Source organism: Sparus aurata, chromosome 4, assembly GCF_900880675.1.
Source record: "Sparus aurata chromosome 4, fSpaAur1.1, whole genome shotgun sequence".
NCBI lineage: Eukaryota > Metazoa > Chordata > Actinopteri > Spariformes > Sparidae > Sparus > Sparus aurata.
In genome coordinates, this window is record NC_044190.1 from 11,933,284 (window position 1) to 11,960,069 (window position 26,786).

Consider the following 26,786-nt stretch of genomic DNA (forward strand, 5'->3'; position numbering starts at 1 on the left):
GGCTACCATTGTTGGCTACATGTGAATTCCATTAAGATTGTGTTAAGACTAAGAGTTTGTTCATATGCACGTATGTGAAGCTATGTTTCAGTAGAGGTGTGTGGAAAAATGCATGTGTGCTCTGCGTGTAATTGGTGACATGAAATGTGGATGAGCGTGAATTCCAAACACCTTTCCACGTAGAGCATGTTAATGTATGTTAGTCCTGTCTTCAAGCCTCTCTATGTGCTCTGCATGCAAGGCGATGTGTAAGGAAGCCATGACGAGTAGTCACCTCAAGGGCTTCGTGTAATGTGTGTGTGAGAAATAGTTTCTTCCCTTGTTGCTTTTTGAGTCCATGGTAAGAAACACCAGTTGACTTCACTGTTGAATCTTCATCAAGCAAACAAATACTGTAGAACTGCTTTTTTGTTGAATAGTCTCATTATAGAGAGTATCAACCTTGCAAGTGTCCTTGGGTGTCCTTTCTCATTGTTTCCACTGCAGCATTGTATTCCCCTTCTGTCTGAAATGCCCAGTTTTAGTTCCAGTCTCTTTAAGGCCTCCCCTCCTCTCTGCTCTGATTAGTCAGCGTACACACACCTGAGCAAGCAATGCTCAATGTATCGCTGGTTGGCATTGTTGTGGTTCAGCTTCCTGCTTGATTCCCTTCTACCAGGATAGAGGTATAAATTACGCAAATGGGCGGCATGGTGATGTAGTGTATGGTTAAGAAGTCATGGAATTAAAGGTCTCACTACTGACGTGGTATTACAGGCACTTCAGGTGCAAAGTTTCCCCTCGGAGAGAAGTTCTCCAGTTGGCGTGAACTCTGGGCTTTGACCGTTTACATGCATAAGAACCTACATAACACTCTGAAGGAAAGGAGTTACCGAATAAGAATAAGAGGTCTCCGTTAATGTGATTTTCTCTAAGTTATGTGCTGCAGAGAGAGTTCTTTTAGATACCAATATATATATTCTGTGTTTCATGACCATTTTTGGAGATTTGTAAAACTGTAGAGCCAATAGGGCTGCACAAAAAATCGTTAAAAAATCGCGATCTCGATTCACACATACACATGATCTTATTTCTACACATAGCGATTCTGAAGCATTTTATATCTCGAGCTGCATCACAAACAAATGCTCCTATTTTCCTCCCGGATTTTTCGAAGCGCCCCCAAACGCAGCACTGCCGCTGCCTCCTCCCTCAACCTGTGGTAAAGCATCTTTACAACACGGGATTCAGCGGAGGAAGCCCGCCTGCAGTTGAGTGTTTGGAAGGAGTGAGTGAGAGGACGTTTTTAGACGGGGCAGTAAGCCGCCAATCTGCCCGTCTTTTGGGCAGCTAGGTCCACGGTTTTAGACAGAGGGCGGCAAATCAAGAGTCTGTTTAGGTCCGCCGATTTGCCGCCTCAGAGGGTACATTTATTTCCACCTCGCCTGCTAGATGAGCAACTGGACAGCCACTGAGATCCGGGAGATGCTAGCTGTTTCGTTGTGTTGGCTTGTTGTTGTAGCGCAAGCTAGAAACGGTCGCTACATTCAAAGTAAAAGCCCCCTGCTAAGAACCCAGTTCTAAACTACAATGGGGTGCAATGTAAAGCTCTTATTTTGAAGACAAATTTGTTGTCAACTGTTCCCAGCCCAACTTCGGGCTTCATGTCACGTCACATGTTTACTCGATGAATATTACGCCTCCGTTTTAGAAAGCCGATCAAAGCAGCTATCACATATCACCTAGCCAAAGATAAGGCCCCAATAAACACTGTACAACATGAGGGATTAAAGGATTCCCTCTCATCTTGGAGACAAATTATTTTTTTTTCTTTTGTAAAAATCATTTCTCATCCAATGATAGAACTTGAAAAAAACAAAAAAAACATTGCTTTGGCAGAGGCATATGCCTCTGCCATACTACAATGTTTTTTTACTCATCAGTGCAATAAACATTTTGTGAAAAAATCGTGCCAGAGAATCGTGATCTCAATTCTAAGCAAAAAATTGTGATTAACATTTTTTCCAGAATCGTGCAGCCCTAACAGACAACTAACCATATTACCGCTCCCTGCTGGCAAATGTTATTGTTGTTTTAAGAGAAAAGAAGAAAGGACTCTCGACTAGATTCATTTGACAGGTATTTCAACAGTGTGTCGAATCAAATTCTTGAGCTGTCTCTATTAACACTCTTTGTGCATGAATGTTTGATCCTTATTAGACTGTTACCAAAGAGAGGAATTTTGTCCACTACTGCTATATTCTCATGTTCTCATGTTATGCTCATGTTTCTCTCTGGTATACTCCATTTGTTTATCTCTCCGTCTTCTCTCTCACTTCATGTTCACATTCACTCATTTGCAATGTGAGTGGTGACAGTTTTGTTCAGTTGACCATCTCAACACATGATACTGGAAAATACAATCACCAACAGAGTGACAGAAATATGTCATGAAGATAAGCTTTCACTTGAACATAGTACAGAGTGGCTTTCCAGGTATTCGCCAGAGCAGTGAGAGCTCTTTAAGATCATGTGTCATGTAGCCTTGAGAGGTTAGGATGTGCTGACAGCTCAGAAAAGCAGCCACTCAACAGCCTGTACTGAGAGAAGCCTCACCGCTACACTGGCATCAAACAATGACGTTGTTTAAATAGGAGTGTTTACTGTTCCACAGTTTGGTCAGATTTCAGTCAATAGCCAAGATTTTTCTGGTCTGATTGTTGAAGTTTTAGATGTTACCCTACATCAGAGGTCACAAACCTTTTTGACTTAACCAGATCCTGTTCCTGTACTTTGCCGTTGCCATAGTTGCCCTGCAGATGAGAAACACACACTGTTGTAAAAAAGGACTCTTCTTCTCAATCATTTTAAAATGATATGTTTACTTTCACTTTTCTGCCATGTCTTTCTTTAGTTTTTTGGGAGTAAAAAGCACGTCCAGCTACCCATCATAGCTGTACCCGCTCGCTTGTCTCAGCAATGACTGACATGAAGGTTTGTTTTGCACGTGAAATTAAACTTTGTCCCCAGATGAGGTCAGAGTTCATATATACATAGAACATTTTTGTTTTTAAAATGTTATATTCAGTATTGTCATTTTCAGTGTTACTGATTAAAAAAGAAGTGCAACACAAATAAATATATTTTCAGAAGGCGCTTCACTTGACTGGTGCTATTTTTAGAACGCACTCTTTGGGCGACTCACGTGGTCCCTGCGGATGATCAGGTGCCCATGGCCACTGTGTTGGCTACCTCTGCTCTATATATATATTGCAGTAAAACTGGATTTACTGCAGGACTGAAGTTGGAATCCATCTGAAATCCAAACTTCAACATTTATATTGATGAGAGGAAGGATGTTGGATCAGTATCAGGTTGCTAAGGTTCACAAATGTGTTTTCAATTGATTTGCCTTTTCATTGATTCTCATTCAGTGTCAGGTTGCTGGGTTAGAGTAGAAGTCATTTGAAACAGTGATGTTGTGTATGATGATGCTGTGATAGGATAGGATGTGATAGGATGTTTTTAAATACGGTATATCATTAAGGTCATCAAACCTCAATCTGGTTGGGATTCAGTTTCTCGCTCAAGAAGACTTTAGCCAGGACTGCTTGCCCACAACCATAAGCTTAACGGTCTTCCTTTGTGATATTTAGTACAGTTTTTAACACAGTTTGAACTCATCTTGAGGATATCCTTATCTTTAAATGTTGGGTTTCTGTAAGTAAAAGAAGTATGGTGGCATATTGACACAGGAGACATTAAGATTAATGAATGATTTCTTCATGTTTTTCTTTCCAACAATGAGTTTATGCAATAATTTAGGACTAAACAACACTTATGTTACTCTATTAATTACTTTTCACTTGGTGAAGTCTTTGTTATCCTATTTTCTTTTGAGTCTTTGCACACAGACTTTTCTTGTCACATTTTTAATTTTCTTAATGCTTGTACAATTATGCGATGGATCTGTCAATGTATGTGCAGAGCAATGACTGGACTGAGGTGTGGGAGATTTAAGAGGATTGTGTAGAGAGCAGCATACCTGTGCCATAACACTACATTAGTCAGTTTATGAATCACTGATTCTGTGGTACATACTATCTCAATTCTCAAAACTCTATCTGAAGCACTGTAGTGACTGAGCTAAGACTAACAAAGTCAGCTAGATAACTGACAGTTTAATTTCTATAAGGATCTCATATCTTTAACTGATACACTGTACATTTACTAAATTTTGTTTGTTTCAGGGATCCATGGAGTTCAGCTCAGTTTGTGGTAGAAAACGAGTAACTACTGGCTGCACATGACGTAAACATGATTTCATTCTAGGTCATTGAAGGCAAAACTTGACTACTAATCTTTTCTTCGCACACTAGCCTATGATTTGGGCTCATGGTTAGACTACAACAATCTGCAATCAGCCCAGAATTGTTTGTATAGCACTCCTATATCTATCTACATCTGCTTTACAACACGCATTTTCTTTACTTACGGGTAAACAGACTGGGAGACAGATCCAGGGGAAAGCCTTTTAAGTCCTTCTCAACTTTTTTCTTGGATTTTTTCTTCCTCTCTTTCTAAATGTTTCCACTGTTTCTTGTGTAATGACAGTGCAAGCAGGCTCGGCCGTTTTCACTTTGTGTGCTGGTATTTTTAGCTGTAGAAACTGTCCTTTGCCAACAACCCCCCAATTTTAAGTAAATATGCCCTGTCTGAAGGCTTGTAGTTCAGTCCTGCCTTGGTCTCTGGGGAGAGTGTGTGTATCTGTACTTCAGTTTGTATATTCGTGTATGTGTAAGGGTGTCAGAGAGATTTAAAGCCTCTGTAATCAAAGCCAGAGAATGTGCATGCCTTCCCAGGCCCAGCTGACTCCACTCTAAAGCATTGCACCAGCTCTCTGACTATTATACAGTACCCTGCATCTTAATGGGTCCAAGTTGCTGGGCTTCGGAGTAAATGGGTGTACTTCTGTGCATGTAAGAAAGTTGTCCAACAGTGGGCTTTCTAAGTGATGTTAATGTTGTTTTGCAGCTGGTCTCTGTCATTCTGGAGCACTGAAAGTTTCATGTAGGTTGTGCTGTATTGACCTCAGAGCTTCACGATCTTAAGGTCCATCAAAGAGTGATGAAAATGTCATTTAAATTAGGAGAAACAACATAGAGACATGAACATTGTTGAGGTCATTTAACAGCTCTTAAAATGTCTCTAGATATTAACTTGTGGCTGACATTAAGGTGACTGTTGGTATTTTTGATGTTCTTGAACAGAAGGCAAGTACATAAGTTGATGTTAGTTCATCTGACTGTGAGAAAGAAGAGAATTACAGTTCAGCCAGAGAATACAGAAAACTCTTACTATGCTGTTTTAAAGTGAAACTCTCGCCAAAAAGCAACCAAGGCTTTATTTGTGATTGAATATGAGTCAAACCTTTGTGTAAAAGCATAATTACGATGAATGAGGCACTTTTAAGATTTACCATAGTTTCATTTTCGGGCAAACTAATTGCAGGGGCACTCATACGCTAGCATCAAAATCGCTTTTTAAAAAACACTAATCTTGAACACTCGACACAACATGAAACTTTGCTCGTAGTATCACCAGGGTCTCTACACATGAACACAAGCATTGAGAACATTGTGTGTGTACACAGAGTTTACTAAAAAGAAGGCTTTTGGACAACTCACGTTAGCAGCTGTATCGTCAGCACGCCGCCGTCGTGGCAAACAAAAAGTGTCGATCCCCGAATGCGACCTAACAAGCAGACTTGAGGAGTGGTCTACCATTACTCTTCTTCCTGTTAGGTCGCACTCGGGGATAATACCATGAGCAAGGTTTCATGTTGTGTCGAGCCTTCTTAGTGTTTTAAAAATAGCGATTTTGATGCTAGCGTATGAGTGCCCCAGCACTCCATTGAAAATTAGCTTGTCCGAAAACGAAACTATGGTAAATCTTAAAAGTGCCTCTTTCATCATAATTGTGCATTTACACAAAGTTTTGACTTATACAATCACAAATAAAGCATTGCAATCAATCAATTTGGCTTCTTATTTCTGCTCCTTTAAGAGTGTGCGATATGGATAAAATCTTCATCACAGTATCATCTCATTAGGAATATTAATTTCTCTTATTGCAAAAAGCAATATTTGAAAAAATACTTCATGAATTGAAAATCTGTTTATGGTAAAATATCTTGCTAGGAAAGTCTGTTTTAAGTAATTCAGAAAAAACACCTTTTCAGTAATCATCTCCTACATAAAATGATGACATTATAGCACAAAAGGTACAAAGCAAACATACCATTTATTGCAGGACTATTGCATTGAGTTGTACTACACAGGTGGTTATTTTGTCTACCCCAGAGGACATCAGGCTTACTCTGCAGTGATAAGAGTTTGAACTTTTCCTACTGGATGTTGTTTGGATACTGGAGCTACAAAATGTTGTTGTATGTTGCTGTCCAATCCTCTTATTATTAGCAGGACATCACTGATACAAAATGTGGAAGGCTAGTTTCGGCTGAGAATGCAAGCGGTGTTTTTCCCTGTGCTGCCAACCACCATCAGTCTTGTGTATGTCAGGCGGGGGGTTAAAGAGAAGACTAAGGAAAGGGGAAGGTGGACCCAAATGCAGTTATACACGAGAGGCAAGGCTAGGAGAAACAAAAGCGAGCTTTATTTTAAAGCTGAACACGAAAAACAGGAGCAGACAAAACGGGGGCAAGAGACAAAGTAGCAACCAAAAACTGGGCAAAGTACAAACCAAATAGCAAAGTACAAATCAAAACCAAAGTTCAAATCAAAAATGCAAAATGCAAAACTCAAATCCAAAACACATACCGTGGGGAACAAGGAGCAGACAGGAGCAGGCACATGAACGGGAACATGGATGAGACAGAGGCTGACAAGAACAATGACCAGACAAGGAGTGAAGGGAACACAGAGACTAAATACACAGACACTAGTGACAAGACGAGGAACAGGTGAGGTGGACCAACAGGTGAGATAACGAAGGGGAGGAGCACATGAAGGGAACAAAGCAATAGACAGAGGGAGCCAGAGGGAACATAGGAAAATACACAGGAGAACTTAAAGGACACATGAGGGCATGGAAAAACAAAAGACACAAGACAAGATACAAGGACATGGAAATTAGACACAAAACAAAATCATGACAAGAACACAACAAACAGATCTACAGTCATGACAGTGTATCTGTTTTAACATCGTGAGCCAATGAGGGAGTAAAACATACAGTACAAGATCACAAACAAAACCGAAGATCCAATATGATAATTTCATATTATACCTTATTACAGAAAGCTTTTACTGGTAATTTCCAAAAAGAGTACATTTATTATTGTGAGGTATTAATAGGTGAAGAGTGAAGAGTGAGTGGCGGGCATTAAAGTACCTGGGTGGCCTGCAAAAGTAAAGTCTAAATGTGGAAGAGAGTGGAAGAGGAGAGTAATGGTGGACCGTTCCTCAAGCCTTCCTCTTAGGTCGCACTCGGGGATCGACACTTTTTGTCAGCCACAACGGCGGCGCGCCGTAGATACAAATACTAACATGAGTTGTTCAAAAACCTTCTTTTTAGTAAACTCTGTGTACACAAACAATGTTCTCAATGCTCGTGTTCATGTGTAGAGACCCTGGTGATACTACGAGCAAAGTTTCATGTTGTGTCGAGCCTTCTTATTGTTTTAAAAATAGCGATTTTGATGCTAGCGTACGAGTGCCCCTGCACTCCATTGAAAATTAGCTTGCCTGAAAGCAAAACTACAGTAAATCTTAAAAGTGCCTCTTTCGTCGTAATTATGCTTTTCTACACGAAGGTTTGACTCATATTCAATCACAAATAAAGCCTTGGTTGCTTTTTGGCGAGAGTTTTACTTTAAGGCTTCAGTCAGTCCTTTCTAATTATGTTATTCACATCATGCATTTAATTCAACACAGTTCAAAATCAAAAATGGATTTGTCTCTTGCCATTCAATACTGTACATAGTCACAATGAAATAAGGTCCCATAGTGGTCCACTGGAAGGAAGGGCGTCACCTCTCTCTTAAAAAGAACTATTCAGTTGACAGTTGTAAGGAAACAGCAAACTTTTTTAGCCTTCAGAGTTTTTGTCAGTTCAGCTGTCAAGTACAGTCTTATCCTCCTGTCACCGTGGCAACAGCAGTTGGGGTTGGAGGGGCGTGATTTGACAGGATGTGACCTCGCCATGGCCTCCTGCTGCCATGGGTACAAAAGAAGATCAGAGGTCGAATCTGGCATGCTGTGGTGTGCATGTGTGTGCATGTGTGTGTGAGTGTGTGTGCATGTGTGTGTGTCAGTGAATTTCAAATTCTGTCATCTGGAAGAATGTCTAACTGACAGGACAACATGTAGTTTCAGTCTTGTTAAAGCTCAAATATTTTAGCTGGGTACTGGTTAACAAAATGTCTAGATGTAGTGTGCGAGATGCCCCCTTGCCAGAAAGGTTGTTCAGGATACTGTTCTATGGGGCGGTATTGTGCATGCACCTGCTCTATATGTGCATGGGTTTTGAGAATAAATAGATGCTGTAGAGGAGCTCCATTTCCTGCTCTTTATCATTTCTTTTCACCTTGCCCTCATGAGCTGTATTCTGTAACTTCTGGTTGTACTGCACAATTTTAACTGTTATTGTCTACTGATATCTTGTACTGAATACTGCACACTGTTTACTGTCTACTGAGAGTTGCTGCAGGGTGCACACTGTTGAGTTAATCCAACTTTTGAGTTTGTTATCAGTAGTGAACATTTGTCTGATTGTAAATCATAGGTGTGATGTTACACACTGATTATTACTAGGAAACAGACAGTCAAAACATCCAGTTCAGAGAAATCCAATGCAGACAAATCCAGCTCAGAGACCCTGCTCATAGAGATCCAGACCACAGATAGTTGCTCCGCATATCTAGGATGAGACAACAGGTGTGTTTTTGACACACTGAGGTATAAGCAGGTTAATGTACAGATATAACTAATATCTGTTTGGAGTTTAGCAATGTCACTTTTATAGAATTGGCTTATTTTGATTTATGATAGAAAATCTAGATGAAACAAACAAGTTTATCATATTGAATCATCCCATAATATATTCAGCATTTAAATCTTTAAATGCTGTATTTCAAACATACAGCATTTAAATCTTTAGGTCCCCTATAGTACAGTATATTATTCTGGTACAATATTTTTTGCAACAACTACAAACACTTACGATTTGGCTCCCGGTATTTGCTTTTGGAGCATGCCCTTGCTAAGTAGAAGGCAGGCATGCAAACAGACTCACCATGAGCTCATTTAAAATTAATACTGGATGTAAGAACACACAAGTCAACAGTTACAATTTTTTGAGGCTGAGATATTTTGTAACGAGGGTTAGGGAAATAAAATTCAACAAGATGTTTTTTTTCTGAGTTAGCTGGGACACATTTTAAGCTGCTTATATTACCTTATATTTCATCATGTTAATAATTCAAACAATTATCATCACTCATAATATTACTTCAGCTTCATTATTGATTAGTAAACCTGATGAGCCTTTGTACTCTTACTACTAGTTTTCTCCTCAATCAAAATCCTTCCAAACCACAGCCTCTTGTGGCTTATTCCTCAGCTTTGTTTCATGCTGCAGTGCATTCATTTAGCATGTGGTATATTAGGTTTGTTGCGCAGGATTTACCCTGGAATACATTTTGGTGTGTAGATGTTGTTGTATCAGAGACTGATGGCTTGTTTTGGTCAGGGTGACTGGGTTACTGACTTGGTTTCATATCGAGAGGAGAATCTACGCCTCATGAATTATTCTCCTTCATCGGGTGCTGCTACTACTGCAGTCTCTCTGCCTTCACTGATCTTCCCCGTAATCCGTCTCCTCATCACCTTGGTCTTTGCCCCACTTGTCGCTCCCTGCCTGCCTTTCTTTTGGTCAAACTCTTATTGTTGCTGTGTCACTGCAGAGATGCTTGTGTCAGGGGAACATATGGGTGGTTGCTGCAGACGTCTGTAACCTTGGCAACTGCAGCCTCACCTGCTTTGGCATTAACCCTCCCTCCTTGTTATGCCACTCGAGACACAAAAGCACTGTCATCTCTGACTCCATGTTCCTACTCTCTCTTACATCACCTATTACATGCTTTTATCCTATTTCTAATATCTTCCTCCTTTTTACAGTTCTGCCCAGACTATAGGTGCCTTCAAAAATGCAATAATTTTCTCTGGTATTACTGATAGTAGAATATTGTCATCCCTTATTACCTGCGTCATACACACAACTGTATCTAAATCCTTGTCATATATTCTGAATGGTTGTACAAACTCCATGAGTAAAGGAAGATATGACATAAATGTTAACATGCTAGTCAAAGATGGGGTTATATTATCTGTCAGAATGCAAGAGCATTGTGTTTTCCATGTTCAAACTGGGGGGTTCCCCTTACGGAGAGTTTTCAGATCTTACAGCTCACATGTTGGAGCAAAAGTTGTCTTAGTAAGTGAAATCAGACAGGTGTGTCTTGGGTGGGTGTATTGCTCCTCAGATGTCCTATTTCCTGAATTGAGAAGTCGTTTTTTACGACTTTAGTGTGTTAATGACCCTTAAATCAGAAGATGGAAATGAAAATGGAAGCTACAAGAAGGATGTCTTGTACTATATTGCTCAGTTTGGACAAATGTTTGAAGCTTGAAGTTATATTAAAAATGTCCCAAACCTGTTGCAGCATCATACATCATCCTAATACTGTCAAAAATATTGCTTTACCTGACTTGTAAATGCTAATAGATAACTTTTTTTTCTAGGTCATTCTACGTGGACGGCAAGTAATGGTTATAACCTAATTTTAATCAGGCCAGGCTCATGTTTTGGCCAATATTTGCTTATTGCAGAAACATGTTTGTCATCAATATCAGAAATGTAAATGTTGCAATTTAGAGACATGTCAGAAGAGGTTTTTTTTCAGCTTGTAAAGAAAAACAATGTTTATCTTTATAGACATTACCATTGGCCATTATTGTTTGATTCTTCATACTCCTGAATATTGATATCAGTAGCGGCAACATACAGAATGCAGCATCAGTGGGGCAATAATCCACAGATTGGTGATGACAATTCTGCAGATGTCAGGGAAGAAAAAATAACTATATTTAAAGTTCTGCTTTGTCTTTGGGATCATTTGCAGTCTTTGCATTGTGGACAGTCACATTAACCCTTCAGTCCAACAAAAATGATAATACATCTTTACACCCAAATTGGTGTGTATTTTCTAACGCGGATTTTGCCTTACTTATTGTTTCACATTCTGTTGTGAATGACAGGTTGTAGTGTGGGACCCAAATGTGGACACCAGGGCAGGGAGCATTTTGAAAGGAGCTTATTGAAACAGGAGGAGTAGACAGGTGAATGGGTCAGCTCTAGCTCAGGCTTGACCCCGCAAGTGGGGGCGATGGAGGCAACTCACGGTAGCGCTAGTGGATACTGCAGGAAGGGAGGCTCGGGGGTTCGCTGGCAGAGTTGCTCAGCGACAGAGGTGCTGGAGGCTGGGTAACTGGTGGAGTGAAGCTGATCAGTGGGAGTCTCTTCACTGGAGAAGGAGCGGAGAAGGCAAAGTTGTAGTTAAGTTATAACACGTACTAACACTCTAGAAGCACAATTGCTAGAAGATTTGTTTTTCAAAAGTCTTAATAAAATTATGATTTGGAAGCATCTGTCTATTTCTGGAGCACACGATGAAAGTAAGACACATCTCACTTCATTCTCATCTCTGTTGGAAGTTGCACATGTGCAGTACCGATTAGGTAGCTGGCAAGGTTTGGGTTACTGATCAAGGAAACTAAAAAGAAGGAAGGGTCATGACGTCACTGAATCTTGCTTTTGCGCCTGACCATGGTGACAGTATTGGGGTGGCTGTAGCTCTGGAGGTAGAGCGGGTGGTCTAGTAAATGGAACTGGTTTGAATCTCTGGTTTGTAGACTGGAAAAGTGTGATAGAAATGCAAGTCAATTGTTGAAGTGAATGGGAGATGCATGCAGAAACACATTAATACATATCTATGACTTCTGATGACTTCAGAAAACATTTCACTTCAGTGATCAAACACAGGTCTGACTGACATCAGCTGATGAGAGTGCGAACAGTAGTTAAAACAGGAGTCTTTCCTACACAAATTCAAGGAATGAACATTGTGCTGATAAAAAAACTCATTGGTTAACCTAGTGTTAGAGGTGTGGTCTTTTATTTTATGGAAGCATTTCTTTATCAGAAGTCATACGACATAGATAATTTGGGTTTAAGTGTGTTTCTCAAAGCATCACCCAATGACTTCAATGCAGCCATCACCATAAGCATGTGCCTTAAGTGAGATTCAGTAACATAATGACCCTTCCTTCTTTTTTTATGTTCCTTGATACAAGGAAGTGACTGACAAAGCAACAATGGTTACTTTTGTCATATCTTTACTTCAGTCCCTCTTTCACACTCAGCCCCAACTAAATGATGCTGGAGCCCTGCTTGAACAGAGACGGAAGGAAAAATATTAATAAGCCAGCATCCTTAACTGCAACGTGTGTCATAGCATTGTGGATGGCCCGGGCCTGAAGCCAAAATACCTGTGACTACTGCAAGAACCAGATGATAGTGGGTGTTCGTGGGGTTTTTGTCACATGCAATGCTGCAGTTTGTATCCTGCAGTGGAAAATTAAATAAATCAGCTGGATGAATGACTGCTTCATTTCAGAACATGTCTCAACAAGTTTTTTTGGGCAAATTCAGTATTTCATCAGAACTGAAGTATACACTTAAAGGAGAACTTCGGTCGATTTAAACATGCAGCTTCATTGCTCAAGCTACCCTTGACTTGCCAGTACCGAAGACGCGAACAAATTTGGTCCAACCATTACAGAGCTCTGTGAACCAAGACTTAGCATTGAACGCTAACAGCATGGGGTCAGAACTTTACACTGTGTTTTAAGCGTCTTAACATGCTCCACATCTCACACCAAAAGTTATGCAACATCAGCAGACACCTTACAACACAGCACTGTAGCGTGTATGACTCAAAATGAATAAAAAAGTAGTTAAAATAGTGTGTTTGTGCAAGGAGCTACTTACCTGTTTGTTGACATCCGTGTGTTCCGGTAGCTAGACCAAACTAGTGTATCCATCGAGTGTGCACTTAACAGGCTTAACAGGCTATTGTAAGGCTCATGGCTCATGACAGGCTGTAACATGGACATGTACATTATGAACATAAACACGAAAATGCTGGATTACGTTTCCGTCTCCGCCAGTGAGGGAGTAAGTGCACGCTCGACGGAACGACTAGTTTGGTCTAGCTACCGGAAGACACGGATGTCAACAAACAGGTAAGTAGCTCCTTGCACAAACACACTGTTTTAACTACTTTTTTATTCAGTTTGAGTCATACACGCTACAGTGCTGTGTGCTAAGGTGTCTGCTGATGTTGCATAACTTTTGGTGTGAGATGTGGAGCATGTTAAGACGCTTAAAACACAGTGCAAAGTTCTGACCCCATGCTGTTAGCGTTCAATGCTAAGTCTCCGTTCACGGAGCTCTGTAATGGTTGGACCAAATTTGTTCGCGTCTTCGGTACTGGCAAGTCAAGGGTAGCTTGAGCAATGAAGCTGCATGTTTAAATCGACTGAAATTCTCCTTTAACTGAAGTTAGCATGAGTCAGCCTGAAGATTGTGCCGAAACAGGGAGCACACTTTTTTAAATTTGTCTGTCATATGAGCTTCAACTCAATACAAAATGCGGTAAAGAAGATAAGGAATATTCACAGACTGATGCTAGTATGATGTTTATGTGAGGTGTAACAGCGTGACAGGTGTCAAACACACACACACACACATTTGCATACACATGATGGTTGCATTCGGCCAGGTCAGATGGGCGGCTGCTCAGTTGTAGTGGATTGCAGATACAGAGGCTGATGAATCCCTTTGCACGATTAAAGATAGTAGTTGCCATGGAGATGCACCGGTGGGAAGGCCACAGATGCCCCAGGCAGAGAGACAGAGAGAGGGAGAGGGGGTGCATGTTATCATTAGAGAGCAGAGTGGTTAAAGAAGCTCATCGACGGTCCGTCAAAAAACTTTTGTGACTTTCAAGCTATTAGGAATGGTTGTGAGATGATAAAATACACCCTGTCTTTTATTTTCAATTTTGATAGGCCAGTAAGCTCTTTGAAATCTGACATTAGAAGGCTGAACTTGTTTAGTTCAATAATCTCTGTTTTATTGAATGTTTTTTTAGTGTAGGAGGCAGTGCCTCCCACCCCAGTCTCATCTGTCAACAGCAACCACATCTTCCGTTTCCTGTTGGTTGCCATGATAATAAATAATAATAATAATAATAATATATTTTATGTATACAGCGCTTTTACAGCTCTCAAAGACGCTTTACATAAAACCAAATACAGAGGAAAAATACACAAGTGCTCAGTGCAAGAGGAAGAAGAGAAATAAATGAAATGTACATAGAAGGACAAACAAACAATGTGCAAATAGCTATGCGTGTTTGTGATTACGAAAACTGATGGGGGGCACAGAGAAAGACAGCTAGTGTTGCAGGTTAAAAGCAGATTTAAAAAGGTGGGTCTTGAGTAATGATTTGAAGGTGGATGGGTTAGAACAGTCACAGATGTGTTTGGGGAGGGCATTCCAGAGGGAGGGGGCGGCTATGGAGAAGGCTCTGTCGCCCCAGGTGCTGGTTAGTGATGGTTAGTGTCTACCATTTGCCGGCCATGATCACTGAGGCTGTGAACTTGATGAGTGTCCGTTCTGACAATTCATAGTCTCTTTCAAGGCCATGATAACACTGTATTTGTCTTTTAGTTTCTTCCTTCAAATGTCCCAAATAACTTTCCTTACATTGCGGTACGATTTGGTTTGAGTGTTGTAGCGGTGTTGTTGTGCGACACTCTCTCTATCTCTCTGTGCAGTTCAGGCACTTGTTTCCGTTGCAGCAGACAATTTGACCTTCGTAACAGGCCAAGATCTGCGCTGTCATGGAAACCGTAACAAACCTGTCAGTTAAGTCAGTTGCAAGGGGATGAAGGGCAGACTAACACTGGGCCTGTGACTAATCATGATGATATCCAAAAAAAATATGATATAGAGCATGGCCTCCAGAATTTACAGAATATTTTGCACATTGCCCTGCATGTTAACAGGTCTTGATATTGTCATTTTTTAAAAATCTCCATCCAGTGAAATCTAACTTTGTAAGAACAGATGTGTTATGGTATCTGCAGCAGGATATCAATATTATATTGAACATCTTTTGGTTTTACCAAAGCTAAAGCTAAACTAACTCAGATGATAAAATGTAGACTATTTGCTGCATATTAATTAATACATAGTGTTTTATTATGAAATAACTTGATTTAGTTTAAATATTTTGTATTAATGGATGCAATTCATTGAAGAATGCATCTGGTAAGCTACAGTAGTATTCACTACCTTGTCTGGGTGAGTCCCTCTCACAAACACATACATGCACACATTTAATTTCACTGGAATCTTTGCAGCCAGGAAGCATATCAAAAGCAGGAAATGGAGCGCGAATGAAGGGAGAGGAAGGAAAAAGAGTAAAGTCATATTTCCTAGGAGAGAGTTCCCCCTGCTCTGCAGGATGGACGGAAAGGGGGTGGGGGCTAGGGGATTTGACTCAGAATACTGGTACACTTCAGTGACAAAAACAACTATAATAATCATAAATACACGTATTTTTGTACTGTCAGGACAATCAACTTCCATAGTATTTGCCCTTTTGCCACTTTCACATGCATTTCTTGATGGAGACAGACTCGGTACTTACTGCTTTAAATGTAAGGTTTTATGACTCTGTTTGGCTGCATATTTTGCTATGTGTTTGCTTTTAAATGAAATAAAACACACTGTACATAAAACCACATGCACTGAATGCTGATTATTGTTGTTTTCTTGAGATAGATTTTAGAATTCATAGATCCTAGCTGAGGCTGGACAGTGAAATATGAAACACTTAAACAGCTTCAACAGTGCAGCCCAAAATCAGTCAAACTGTGTGCACCATAAACACATGTGCAGTGTAGAGTATAAAATATAATAGATTGTGTATTGTCAAAATAAACCTGCTGAAGCAAATATAAATTACTCAAGTATTGAAATTACATCAGAAATTGAGGTAACAGCGGAGTTGGTGATCATTCTCTGTGGGTTCATGATTGTGTGTGACCCTTCTTACAATGCATATAGAACCACTATTTATAAAAAATATGGATAAGTGCAGATTAAAATAACAGTTACACTGCTTTAGCTAAAAGTAGACACAATTCAGATTTAATTTTGATGTTTATTTTTGTAGAAATGTAAAGACTTAACAGAGCTACTACACTATGATTAGTCTCTAACTTGACATAGTTGACAATAGCAGCTTTGATTTCAGATGAATGGCCAGATAGAGTAAGAGTAATTGTAATTCTTATGATGAGAATGCAGCAAATGGTGACCCTAACCCTGACATACACAGAAGACATTGCTGAATGAACATTAACAATGCAGTCTTACTTGTTTTAGCAATTTCGCAAGAAACAACAAGCCCAACTTAACATAGTTCAAGCCACTGCTTTGCCTCTTATACTCCAATTTAAGTGCTGAAACATGTTGATTTGCATTGGAAGCAAACAGCAAAGACAGACATTCACGCACACACTTACACACACAAACATTATGTACACACAGTAGCTGTGTTCCAGATGTGAGTAGTGTGTGTTCTGTGCCTCCCTCATCTAGTTGTTGATCTCCTGTGGAGTCTGAGAGGCATGGTAATAACAGACAAACAGGAAGAGGACCATCATAAATGTAGAGATCAAACACACACACACACACACACACACACACTTGGCTAAAGCCTCCAGTCTCATGGTTCCCTCGCCAGCAGTGAGCTCATTAAAATGTGCGAGGCGACCCCTCTCGTCTTCATGGTCTCTCATCTCTTCCCTCTCTCATTTCTTTCCTGGTCTTCATTCTCATTCGACACATAATATGACACTTGTGCTTCATCATTTATGTGACTTTGCTTCACTCTCTCCTCACATCAGTTTCATGTTCGACTTACTGATTTTTGGATTAGGTCACACTGTCAACACACTGTTCGAAATACTGCTTCAGTTTCGCAACTGTTATACGTGTGTGTTGTGTGTGTGTGTGTGTGTGTGTGTGTGTGTTTGGGGGAGGGTGGCTCTCCTTTAATGAATGGTTGCTGGGTAGAACAGGAGGCGTGAGGGAGGAATTTGTTAATTATGAATGGAGCACTTCTCTCTGGATGTGAACAACACACAGTGTAAGTATGTGTACGTGTGTGCTTTGGCATTTGTGGGTGTATGGGTATGTGGTATCTTTATATAGTTTAAAACGTAGTTCCTAAAGGTTCTTGTAATCTCGTTTTGTAATTTTTATATTTTTTAAATAAAATTAACTGTGTAAAGCTTATTTCTTACATATACTATTTTCTCAACCCAGTATCCCTATAGTGGCTTGTAATGAGCCTTTCATGTTATGGGGCAGACAGTAAAGGTGTGGAGGTTGTGGTATTGAATTGACTTGTGCCTTTGACCCTAACCCTAACCCTTATAGCAGGAAACTGGAGTTTGTGTTCTGTCATAGACAAGTTTGCTTTTTGATGAACCATATTCCGGTCTTTCCCAAGCATTAACTAAACATGTTTCAGTTGCTTAACTGAAACTGTTCCATACTAAAGTGTGCTCACATTGATTAGATACTTTAGCCAAAGTTTATTTGCTATAACCGTTATCTTTCCTTCAACTACACCGTAGTTACCAACCACATTTATGTGAAAAGTGAGAATTTATTTAAAGGTCCACTTTGTTAGAAAGCTGATTTTGTAATCTTCACTCCCAACTCATCAAATATGCTTTGGGATGACGGTGACCCAAACTACAATCCCAAAGCATCAGTACCTGACAAGTCCGGTCAAGCTTTGAAAAAAACTATGCATGAATTTAGGTAATCAACATTGTCATGCCATAAATATGGCTGAGGTAGACTGACATACTGTCAGACTAAGGGCCCTATCTTAACGATCATAAACGCAAGTATCAAACGCAAAGCGCAAGTAGCTTTGTGGGCGGATCTCAGGCGCTGTTGCTATTATGCCGGCGGGATAAATGACTCTTGTGCCCGGCGCAAATCTAAAATGGGTTGGTCTGAAGTAGCTACATTATTCATAGGTGTGGTTTGGGCGTAACGTGCAATAAACCAATCAGAGCGTCATCTAACATTCCCTTTAATAGCAGGCACGCTTGTTCCATGGCGCATTGCTATTATAATGGCGAATTTGCCAGGCGCACGCCAGGAGCAGTTCACAGCCGAGGAGACCGACGTTCTCGTCGGGGCCGTAAAAGACCGAGAAGTGGCATTGTATGGGGATGGGAGAAACCCATCCAAATTAGCTTTGGTTAAACGGGCGTGGGAGGAAATTGCCACAATTGTTTCTACGGCTGGCATCCCCATGACATCGCACCGGGCCTCGGGAGCAGTGCGCACGGGCCGAGCAGTGCGCAACGGCCAGCTGATGAGGGAGCAGCGCAAACACCAAGGTGCAGATGATCCAGACCCACTACACGCCGTGGCAGTATTGTCAGACTGGACTGCACTGTCCGGGATGCGGCAAGGTATTAATGCCCGTCTTGACCGGGTGGCGATGTTGCTGCGGCCTCTCAGGCGCATCGCCTCAAGTCTCCAAACGCACCACCTGCTCCTGTTGTGCCCCTTCCTCCTCCTCCTTCCCAAACTCCATCTCCGTCCACCCGCTCAACAAGGAGCACATCGCGCATTGCCACTCCCGCACCCACGCGGGCGCGTCGCATATTAGAGGGGAAAAGAATGAGTCCTTCTGTTTAAATCTTTTCAACTTTTTTTTGTATGGTTTGCAAAAACGGGAACTGCTTCCTCGTAGATGAGAGAAGCAAAGTGTATGCACGTTAAGCACACGCTACATTATGGCCAAGCATGCGCCCTTAAAATACTGAATCTGAATAAGCGCCACTGACTTTAGACTAGGTTTTTCCTGGTCTGTGGCGTATGGAATTAGATTTGTGCCAGAAGAAACAAGCAAAACTTCTTAAATGTCAAACAAAAACAGGAATTTGAGAGAACATAAATCTCATTTCAAAAATAAAACTTAGAACTTGCAATCAAATAATTTGTCAAATAGTGTAAAATATTGGTCTTTTACTCTTCTAATAATGCGTTATTTTGTTTACAGTTCCCTCTGCTTCTCTCTCTGCTCAGACTTTTGCACTGACTCTCAGCTTTGCGCTCTCTCTGCAGCTTTTTCTCGTTTGCGCTCTCTGACTTTTTGTTTGCAGTTTTGGCACAAACCTCTCGGGTGGACGGGCCTTTTCAGCAGAGCGTCCCCATTGGCTAATTAGATTATGACTGACACAGCTCAGTACCTATGTGTAGGTAGCTAGCGCACTAAACGACCCCAGCTTTTAAACGGAGAGAAGAAGAGATGACGAGGACGACAACGACAACGACACTGAAGAACAATATATGTATGTCATAACTACTTACATTTCACTTGTTTTTCTTGTTGTGGGTTGTTACTGTTGTTCTTCATTGTCGTCGTCATCTTCTTCTTCTCTCCGTTTTAAAGCCGGGGTCGTTTAGCGCGCTAGCTACCTACCTATAGGTTCTGAGCTGTGTCAGTCAAAATCTGATTAGCCAATGGGGACGCTCTGCTGAAAAGGCCCGCCTACCTGAGAGGTTGTTGCCAAAACTGCAAACAAAAAGTCAGGGAGCGCAAACGAGGAAGAGCTGCAGAGAGACCGCAAAGCTGAGAGTCAGCGCAAAAGTCTGAGCGGAGAGAAACCAGCAGAGGAAACCGTAAACAAAATAATGCATTATTAGAAGAGTAAAAGACCAATATTTTACACTATTTGACAAATTATTTGATTGCAAGTTCTAAGTTTTATTTTTGAAATGAGATTTATGTTCTCTCAAATTCCTGTTTTTGTTTGACATTTAAGAAGTTTTGCTTGTTTCTTTTGGCACAAATCTAATTCCATAGTGGCGCAAGTGTTTTCTGAAACGGCAAAATAGCACCAGTGAACGTTTGCGCCGGAACACGCCTCCTCTTTTCACTGAACCGCCAGTCATTTCCTAATTTAAGGACCTGCGTCTGCGGAGGGAAAATTCCAATGTGCGCCGAATGCAAAATAGGAATTACAAAAGCGCCAGTGTACAAAGTCAATTGCGCTGAGTGCAAGATAGAGCCCTAAGAGTCTACAACCATGTTAGCATCTCTGTGAGGCTCTATAGGCACAGCAATGCTTTCAACTGAATGCAGACCTCAACATGAGATATTTCAGTCTGTTTAAAAATTATGTAAAGTGTGATTCTTGTGTGCAGTTGTGTCCAACAATGCAAATTTAAATGATACAATAAAAACAACCAGGTTTGCATTAAATAACTTTGTGAATTATCAAACCACCAGACTGTATATAAAGAAAACTTCCCTTTTTCAACAATATGGTCTCTGTATGTCTGGTGTAACAGAGGAGGTTTCTCATATTCACTCTGAAATCGTTGATTCAATCATTTTTGGGAAGTCACCATCCCCCTTTTTGTCCAAATATTGGCCATTTCAGTTTTGGATGAAAATATTAATCTGGTGCATAACATTTTGGAACAAAGCCCTTACTCCCTCTGCACTCCCTACGTTCGACTGTGTAAGCCTGTCTAAGCCCTGATGATAAACAGTGACTCTCAAGGAAATCCCGTTTGGCTGCTGTTTAATCTGAATTTTCCAGTGTGTACATTTCAGTGGCAGCAGTGATTATAGTATTCTCTAGGCACTGTATACTGTATAAGCCTTACCTTTTGCTGGAAAGTCTTTCAGTAGTATAATCAGGTTCTCTTGTCAGCTCTCCACCTGTGCAGCGGCGGCAGCAGCTCTTAGCGACTTGTTTGGAAGACAGCATTGTCTGCCATCACTTGAACTGACTCTTACTCAAGGGTCAGCTTTTTCCACATGGACCTACTCTGCCTTTAAATAGACTGGTGTTTACAGTTGCAGGTTAGCAGCTCATGAAACTGGGTCTCTGAGCTATTGGATCTCACACAAACACACACTCACAAGACACTACTTTATTTGGGCGAAGCAGGAGTGTGTAGAGTGTCTACGAGAGGCAGATCTGTCTCTTGTGTAAGTACTGGCTCAGTGTAAAAGGATACAAAAGCTTGGTAGAGGTTCATCTGTTTGAAGAACACAATGCTTTGACTTCACACAGCTCAGTAATGTAAATATTCATCACAGCTTTGTGTGGTTTCTTTGGTAAATGTGTAGTGAGCCTCTTTGATAGCATGTACAGTATGGCTGTGTGTGTGTGTGTTTCAGCCAATAAATCTAGCTTTTTTGTGTTTCCAGGGGCAACCAGAGACATCGGTTCAGCACTGACCAGGATGTGCATGAGGCATCGCAGCATTGAGGCCAAACTTCGCCAGTTCACCAAGTAAGATCCATGTCCTCCATTGACCTTCCTCCCTTCCCTCCTTTTGTTGGCTTTACCCTGTAGAAACAGCAGAGTTTTCAGAAGTCAAACCTCATGTGTGTTTTCATCTAAAGTTGACTGTGTTTCTATGATGGAACTGCTTTTTGAGTTTTTTATGTCATGTATGGACTCCATTAGGAGCATTGCTCTGTCTGTACATACGTAAATGGGTGTAAATAAATCCAACCATTGGCATGAAACACAGACCCTTCAGAAAACCTAACCAGCAGTCTGTTTTCAGCCATTGTTTGCATTTTATTTTAGTCTCCATACTGTCTAATGACTTCTCCATAGCTAAAGCTATTACATTGTTGATGATGATGTTGATGATGATGATAATCTATGTCCATGGGAACAACAGGAGTCCCTTTGAAGACTAAGTCAATCTGAAAACCATCGTGTGTCTGCACATGTTCCAATAATTCTTCATTTACTCCACATGTGTGCATTTGTGTCACATATGTATGCATGTGTGGATAGGCAGGAGGGCAGTGTTCCAGATACTAAAAGTATGAAGTGGACTGACATGTGGAGGAAATTCATATAACGTTCTCATTCCAGAAATATATAGTACTGTCTCATATTCAGAGGGGCTTCGTGGTCAGAATGGGCGTTTCTTACTGTTTACACTACATCAGTCTCTTGTCAAGACACCACACAATGGAAATATTAGTCATAGGATTAATTTTGAATGAAACAAAGCAGTAGTTTTTGCAGTTCTGTCAAGATGTCTTTTAATCCACGTATCTCTGTCCCTCCTACAGTGCTTTGATGGAGAGTCTGATCACTCCTCTCCAAGACAAGATTGAGGACTGGAAGAAGACAGCCAACCAGCTGGATAAGGATCATGCCAAAGGTACACAGGTTACCATGCTAATTCATCAAATCATTGCATTACAAAGTTCTTGCCCCATATCTGGGTTGCATCCCATAATATTAGTAGCACTGCATTATAAAATACAGGGGACTACGATGATGTGAGTGCATTGCTGCAAGTAAAAGTGAGACAATAAATATAATATGTTGTTGCTGTTTCAAATACTATGAGAAACAATGTACAATTGATGGTTGTCATCTTAGCATTCACAAGAAGAACTGTTGATTTCCACTATTCACACCACAATGTAACCTTGGAGGAAGGTGTATATGCAAGTATTTGATTCGCCAATGCAGGACGTTCCCAGATGACATGGCCAAAGCTGCTCCGCCGTCAACTTGTATACTATTTTTGGGGTGGAGCTTTTGTGCCGTGTCTTCCGATGTGCCAACCTTATGATCATGATGATGAGATATAAGGCTGTGCATTTATGCCCAATCACAATTCCCCGTCTTGGCACTACTGTACCACTTATCCCTACCCCACCATTTTGAGTGTATAGCATGGGTTGCTATTGTTGCTGTGGTACCCATGACTTCACCCACTTAACATGTTTTCCTTTTGTTTTACCTCTGAATCTTTGCCAGTGCCACGGGAAACTTTTTGACAGACATATTCTTGATTAGAAGTGACCATATAAGCGAGAGTGGGGTAAAAATGATCGCACAGACGATGGATCAGAGGTCCTTCAGGTTTCCATTTTGATTAACTGATACAGACTACCACCACCTGGATGTATGGAGAGGCATTTCCTCTCACACATCCCAGAAAGTACAGGCATCAGCTTTGGTCTTTGTGGTGTGTTCTGCCTGAGACCCCAGTGATATGACCACTAGTTCTTTGAGGTCAGTTTGTTGCCTGGACCCTTACAACAAGGTAAAAAAAAAAGTTGTTGTTGTTGTTGTTTATGTTTACACTGACTTACAACAAACACACAAACAAACCACAAGCTGTGAGCATGTTGCTGCACTTTACTGATCATGAATGTATATATTGCTTACAAATAGCTTGGAGAATACCTTTCTTAACCTTCTTCTTCATATGATTGGCAGATGGATTTGAGCCTAAGATTATCTGTATGTATTATAATAACCTTTTCTCATAATGACTAATAACTAAGCATTACTGTTTAGTGTTTTGCTCTGATCAGTGTAAAGTCTATATAAGTGAGCTATTGCTTAAACAGCTCCTGGAAGAGTCTGTTTAAGTTCATATTGAAACTGCAAGATAGTATGAGTTCACACAAGCGTACCTTAGATTCCTTTTACTAAAGCATTTCTGTTCATCCTGTCTCAAGAGTACAAGAGGTCACGGCACGAGATCAAGAAGAAGTCATCTGACACCATGAAGCTACAGAAGAAGGCTCGCAAAGGTAACAGTCAGCAGTATCACTGCCGAGCTCCCACACCTGACAGAATGTCACAATGTAGAGGTCAAATAACAGTTCGCAAGGTCACATACGCACCATCAGTTTATATAGTGTGAGTGGTGTTTCAGTGTAGCTCATGAGCTGTAGCCGTGGATACATTTTGACTTTCTGTTTATTTTTACCTCAGTATCTCAGTTAGGATCTCACCACTGTTGCTACTAATGCCAGTGAAAAGGAAATCAACACCAACATTAATACTCCCTGGGCCTCAACTGGATCAAATGTTGATTTGTGGCTTTTGTCTGATTGGGATCTGATTGATAAAAACATTACTGAAACAGACTCAAAATACAGTGACTGCATTCAGAAACTGAGGTCAAGAACTATAGTCTTTGTACAGTCTTAGTCAAAACAATTGATGTTTTATATTTCCACCCAGTGGTGATCAGTAGTATTGCAGGTGTTTCTCATTTGTCCTGAAACACTTCACTTTGTGATGCAGCAAACAATGATTAGTGCGTTCATTCTGGAACAGCTTACACTCAGTTGCCAGGCAGATGAATACACACATGTAAGATGTCTGCAAAGTAAATCTCTTATAACTCTGACTTCAAGTTATGTTTTAAGAATTGCTCTTGTGCACATTCTATTTCTTACCTTTTTATTATAATGTTTATTGTAATATGACTGTCCTTTTGTCCTGTTTGCGGAACAAATAAAGGAATTCTGATTCTGATTCTAAAAACATATGTGGTTAATAAAATATGAGGCATACAATAATTCAAAACATTATTAACATAAAAAAAAAAAACATTTGTTGAAACTGACAGTGAAACAGTGCAGCGTCCTCTTTTGTCATGTTTTTGAGTGTGTGCTCAGCCCGTCAGTGCTGACGCTTCATGGTATTTAGTTTTTGGTTGCAGCGGTGTTATTTTGCTCTAACCTGTGGCACTGTGGCTGTCTTGTGATGACTTCCATGTACTAACCTTAACAATGAGTTCTGCTATTTCTGCTCTCTCTCTCCCCCATCTCTCCCTCTGTCCCCCCCTTTCTCTTTTTTTATTTTGCTTCCTTTTGCTGTCTCCCCCTCTCACTGCTACCGTCTCTATGTCTCTCTACCCTGTGGTATTTGTCCCCCTGTAATAGAGATGCAGGGTAAGTATCAATCGACCTGTCCCTCACTACTGCTCTGCCACATCACCTCCTTTTTTACTCACATTCCCACCCATCCAAAGTCAACTATCCACCATATTACAGAGTAGTTTATTATTACTGATTACTACTTTGTGATAATAGGGTTTCTGGTTTCCATTTTAGTGTATATTAGGCAATTGTTTTACTATATGGAAAAGTCATGGAGGTTGGCTCCAGGGAAACAAGGGAAAACTGAGGGCTGGATTAACCTACCAGGTGGCCCTATTTTCCCCACTTTATGTTTATAAATTGCAGTCATTAATACATAGTTAACAGTTTGTGGTAAATTAAATGAGGATACATGTATTTTGTGAAATGCACCACACTGGCAAAATATAAGCCAAAATAACAAAAACCTTTAAGATAGATTTAGTCTCAGGGCCCATCTACAAGAGGAGGCCTCAAGATAGTAACACATAATAATACAGGTTAAATTTATTCATTTAAATCCTTTGTCTGGCTGGGTCTTAAAAGACCCAATATACTTTATGTACATCTTCTTTCAATGTGTGAAGGTTGCAAAAACCAGCATGTAACATTGTGTTTTCCTTTTTAGTCTCATTTTGTGTCATGTATACTGTATATGAATGCAGACAAAAATAATAATATAATGTAATGTAATGTTATATAATATAATATGATATAATATAATATAATGTAATATGATATAATAATGTATAAATATATTCCCCCAAAATATAAATAAGTGTATTTTTGTTAGCTTACTACAGGACTAGTACATCAGGTTCACTGCAGAGCAGTGTGCTCTTTATGGGGGTGTGATTTGAGTATTTATAAAGCCTACAAGCTACAGCTGACCATAATGCTGTACAAAACCGAAATATGTTGATAAGAAGGAATCCAAAAGAATAAAAAATAAGCTGAAGAAATATACAGAGCACAGTAAACAAGCTGTCATATATATATATATATATATATATATATATATATATATATATATATATATATATATATGTACACATATATATATCATTTAGGAGTGGTGGCCCGCATCTTGAAAATAGGAAAACGACTCACCGGACAAAAGGTAGACTTATTAGCTTATGAAAACTTATAATAGATTTTATAAGTTCAGTAGACATTCGCAAAATATTGATGGCCAGCTAAGGATATCGGCTAACATATCGGTAGCTTAATTAATTGGGCCCGGTGCCAACTCAACTCAGTGTCGCTAACGTGACTAAACTAATTGATAGCATTAAGCGAATATATACACGCCATGATGTAACTGCTGACTGCATTTTCAGATGAGCTTGTTCAAATATTTCTCAAAGTAGAGAAAGACACCTGATGAAGATGATGCTAGTCAGGTATCATTAGCCTTTTACTGACTCAAATTATTATTTTTTTTATTTTATTGTTGTATTGTTTTATTATATTTTTTATTTTTACATTCAGCCTTTAAAAAGCGATTTTCCATGCCAGCCATTCAATAAAAAGGCAGATTATGCTGGGCATAAAAGTAAAATCTGCAGTCAAGTGGCATTTGTTTAAGCCACCACGGCTCCCCAGAGAGCCTGTCCCTGCTGCTGAAAAAAATCCTAGAGGAAACACTGTATATATATGTATGTGTATATATATATATATATATGTATATATATGTATGTGTATATATATATATGTATATATATATATATATATATATATATATATATATATACATACATATATATACATACATATACATATACATATACATACATACATATATACATATATATATATATATATATATATATATATA

The 26,786-nt window shown here is 40.0% G+C and overlaps 1 protein-coding gene across 3 annotated transcripts in view; it reads left to right on the forward strand.

The window, feature by feature from the left end:
* mtss1lb (MTSS I-BAR domain containing 2b) overlaps window positions 1-26,786 on the forward strand; it is a 115,565-nt gene that overhangs the window by 60,224 nt on the left and 28,555 nt on the right. For 2 of the 3 annotated variants that reach the window (XM_030415274.1, XM_030415276.1), the window contains exons 4-7: window positions 21,458-21,542; window positions 22,346-22,437; window positions 23,756-23,830; window positions 24,974-24,982. In XM_030415274.1, the coding sequence (XP_030271134.1) occupies window positions 21,458-21,542; window positions 22,346-22,437; window positions 23,756-23,830; window positions 24,974-24,982 (261 nt within the window). The remainder of the gene's footprint in view (window positions 1-21,457; window positions 21,543-22,345; window positions 22,438-23,755; window positions 23,831-24,973; window positions 24,983-26,786) is intronic. The other variant, XM_030415275.1, reaches the window with a different exon arrangement.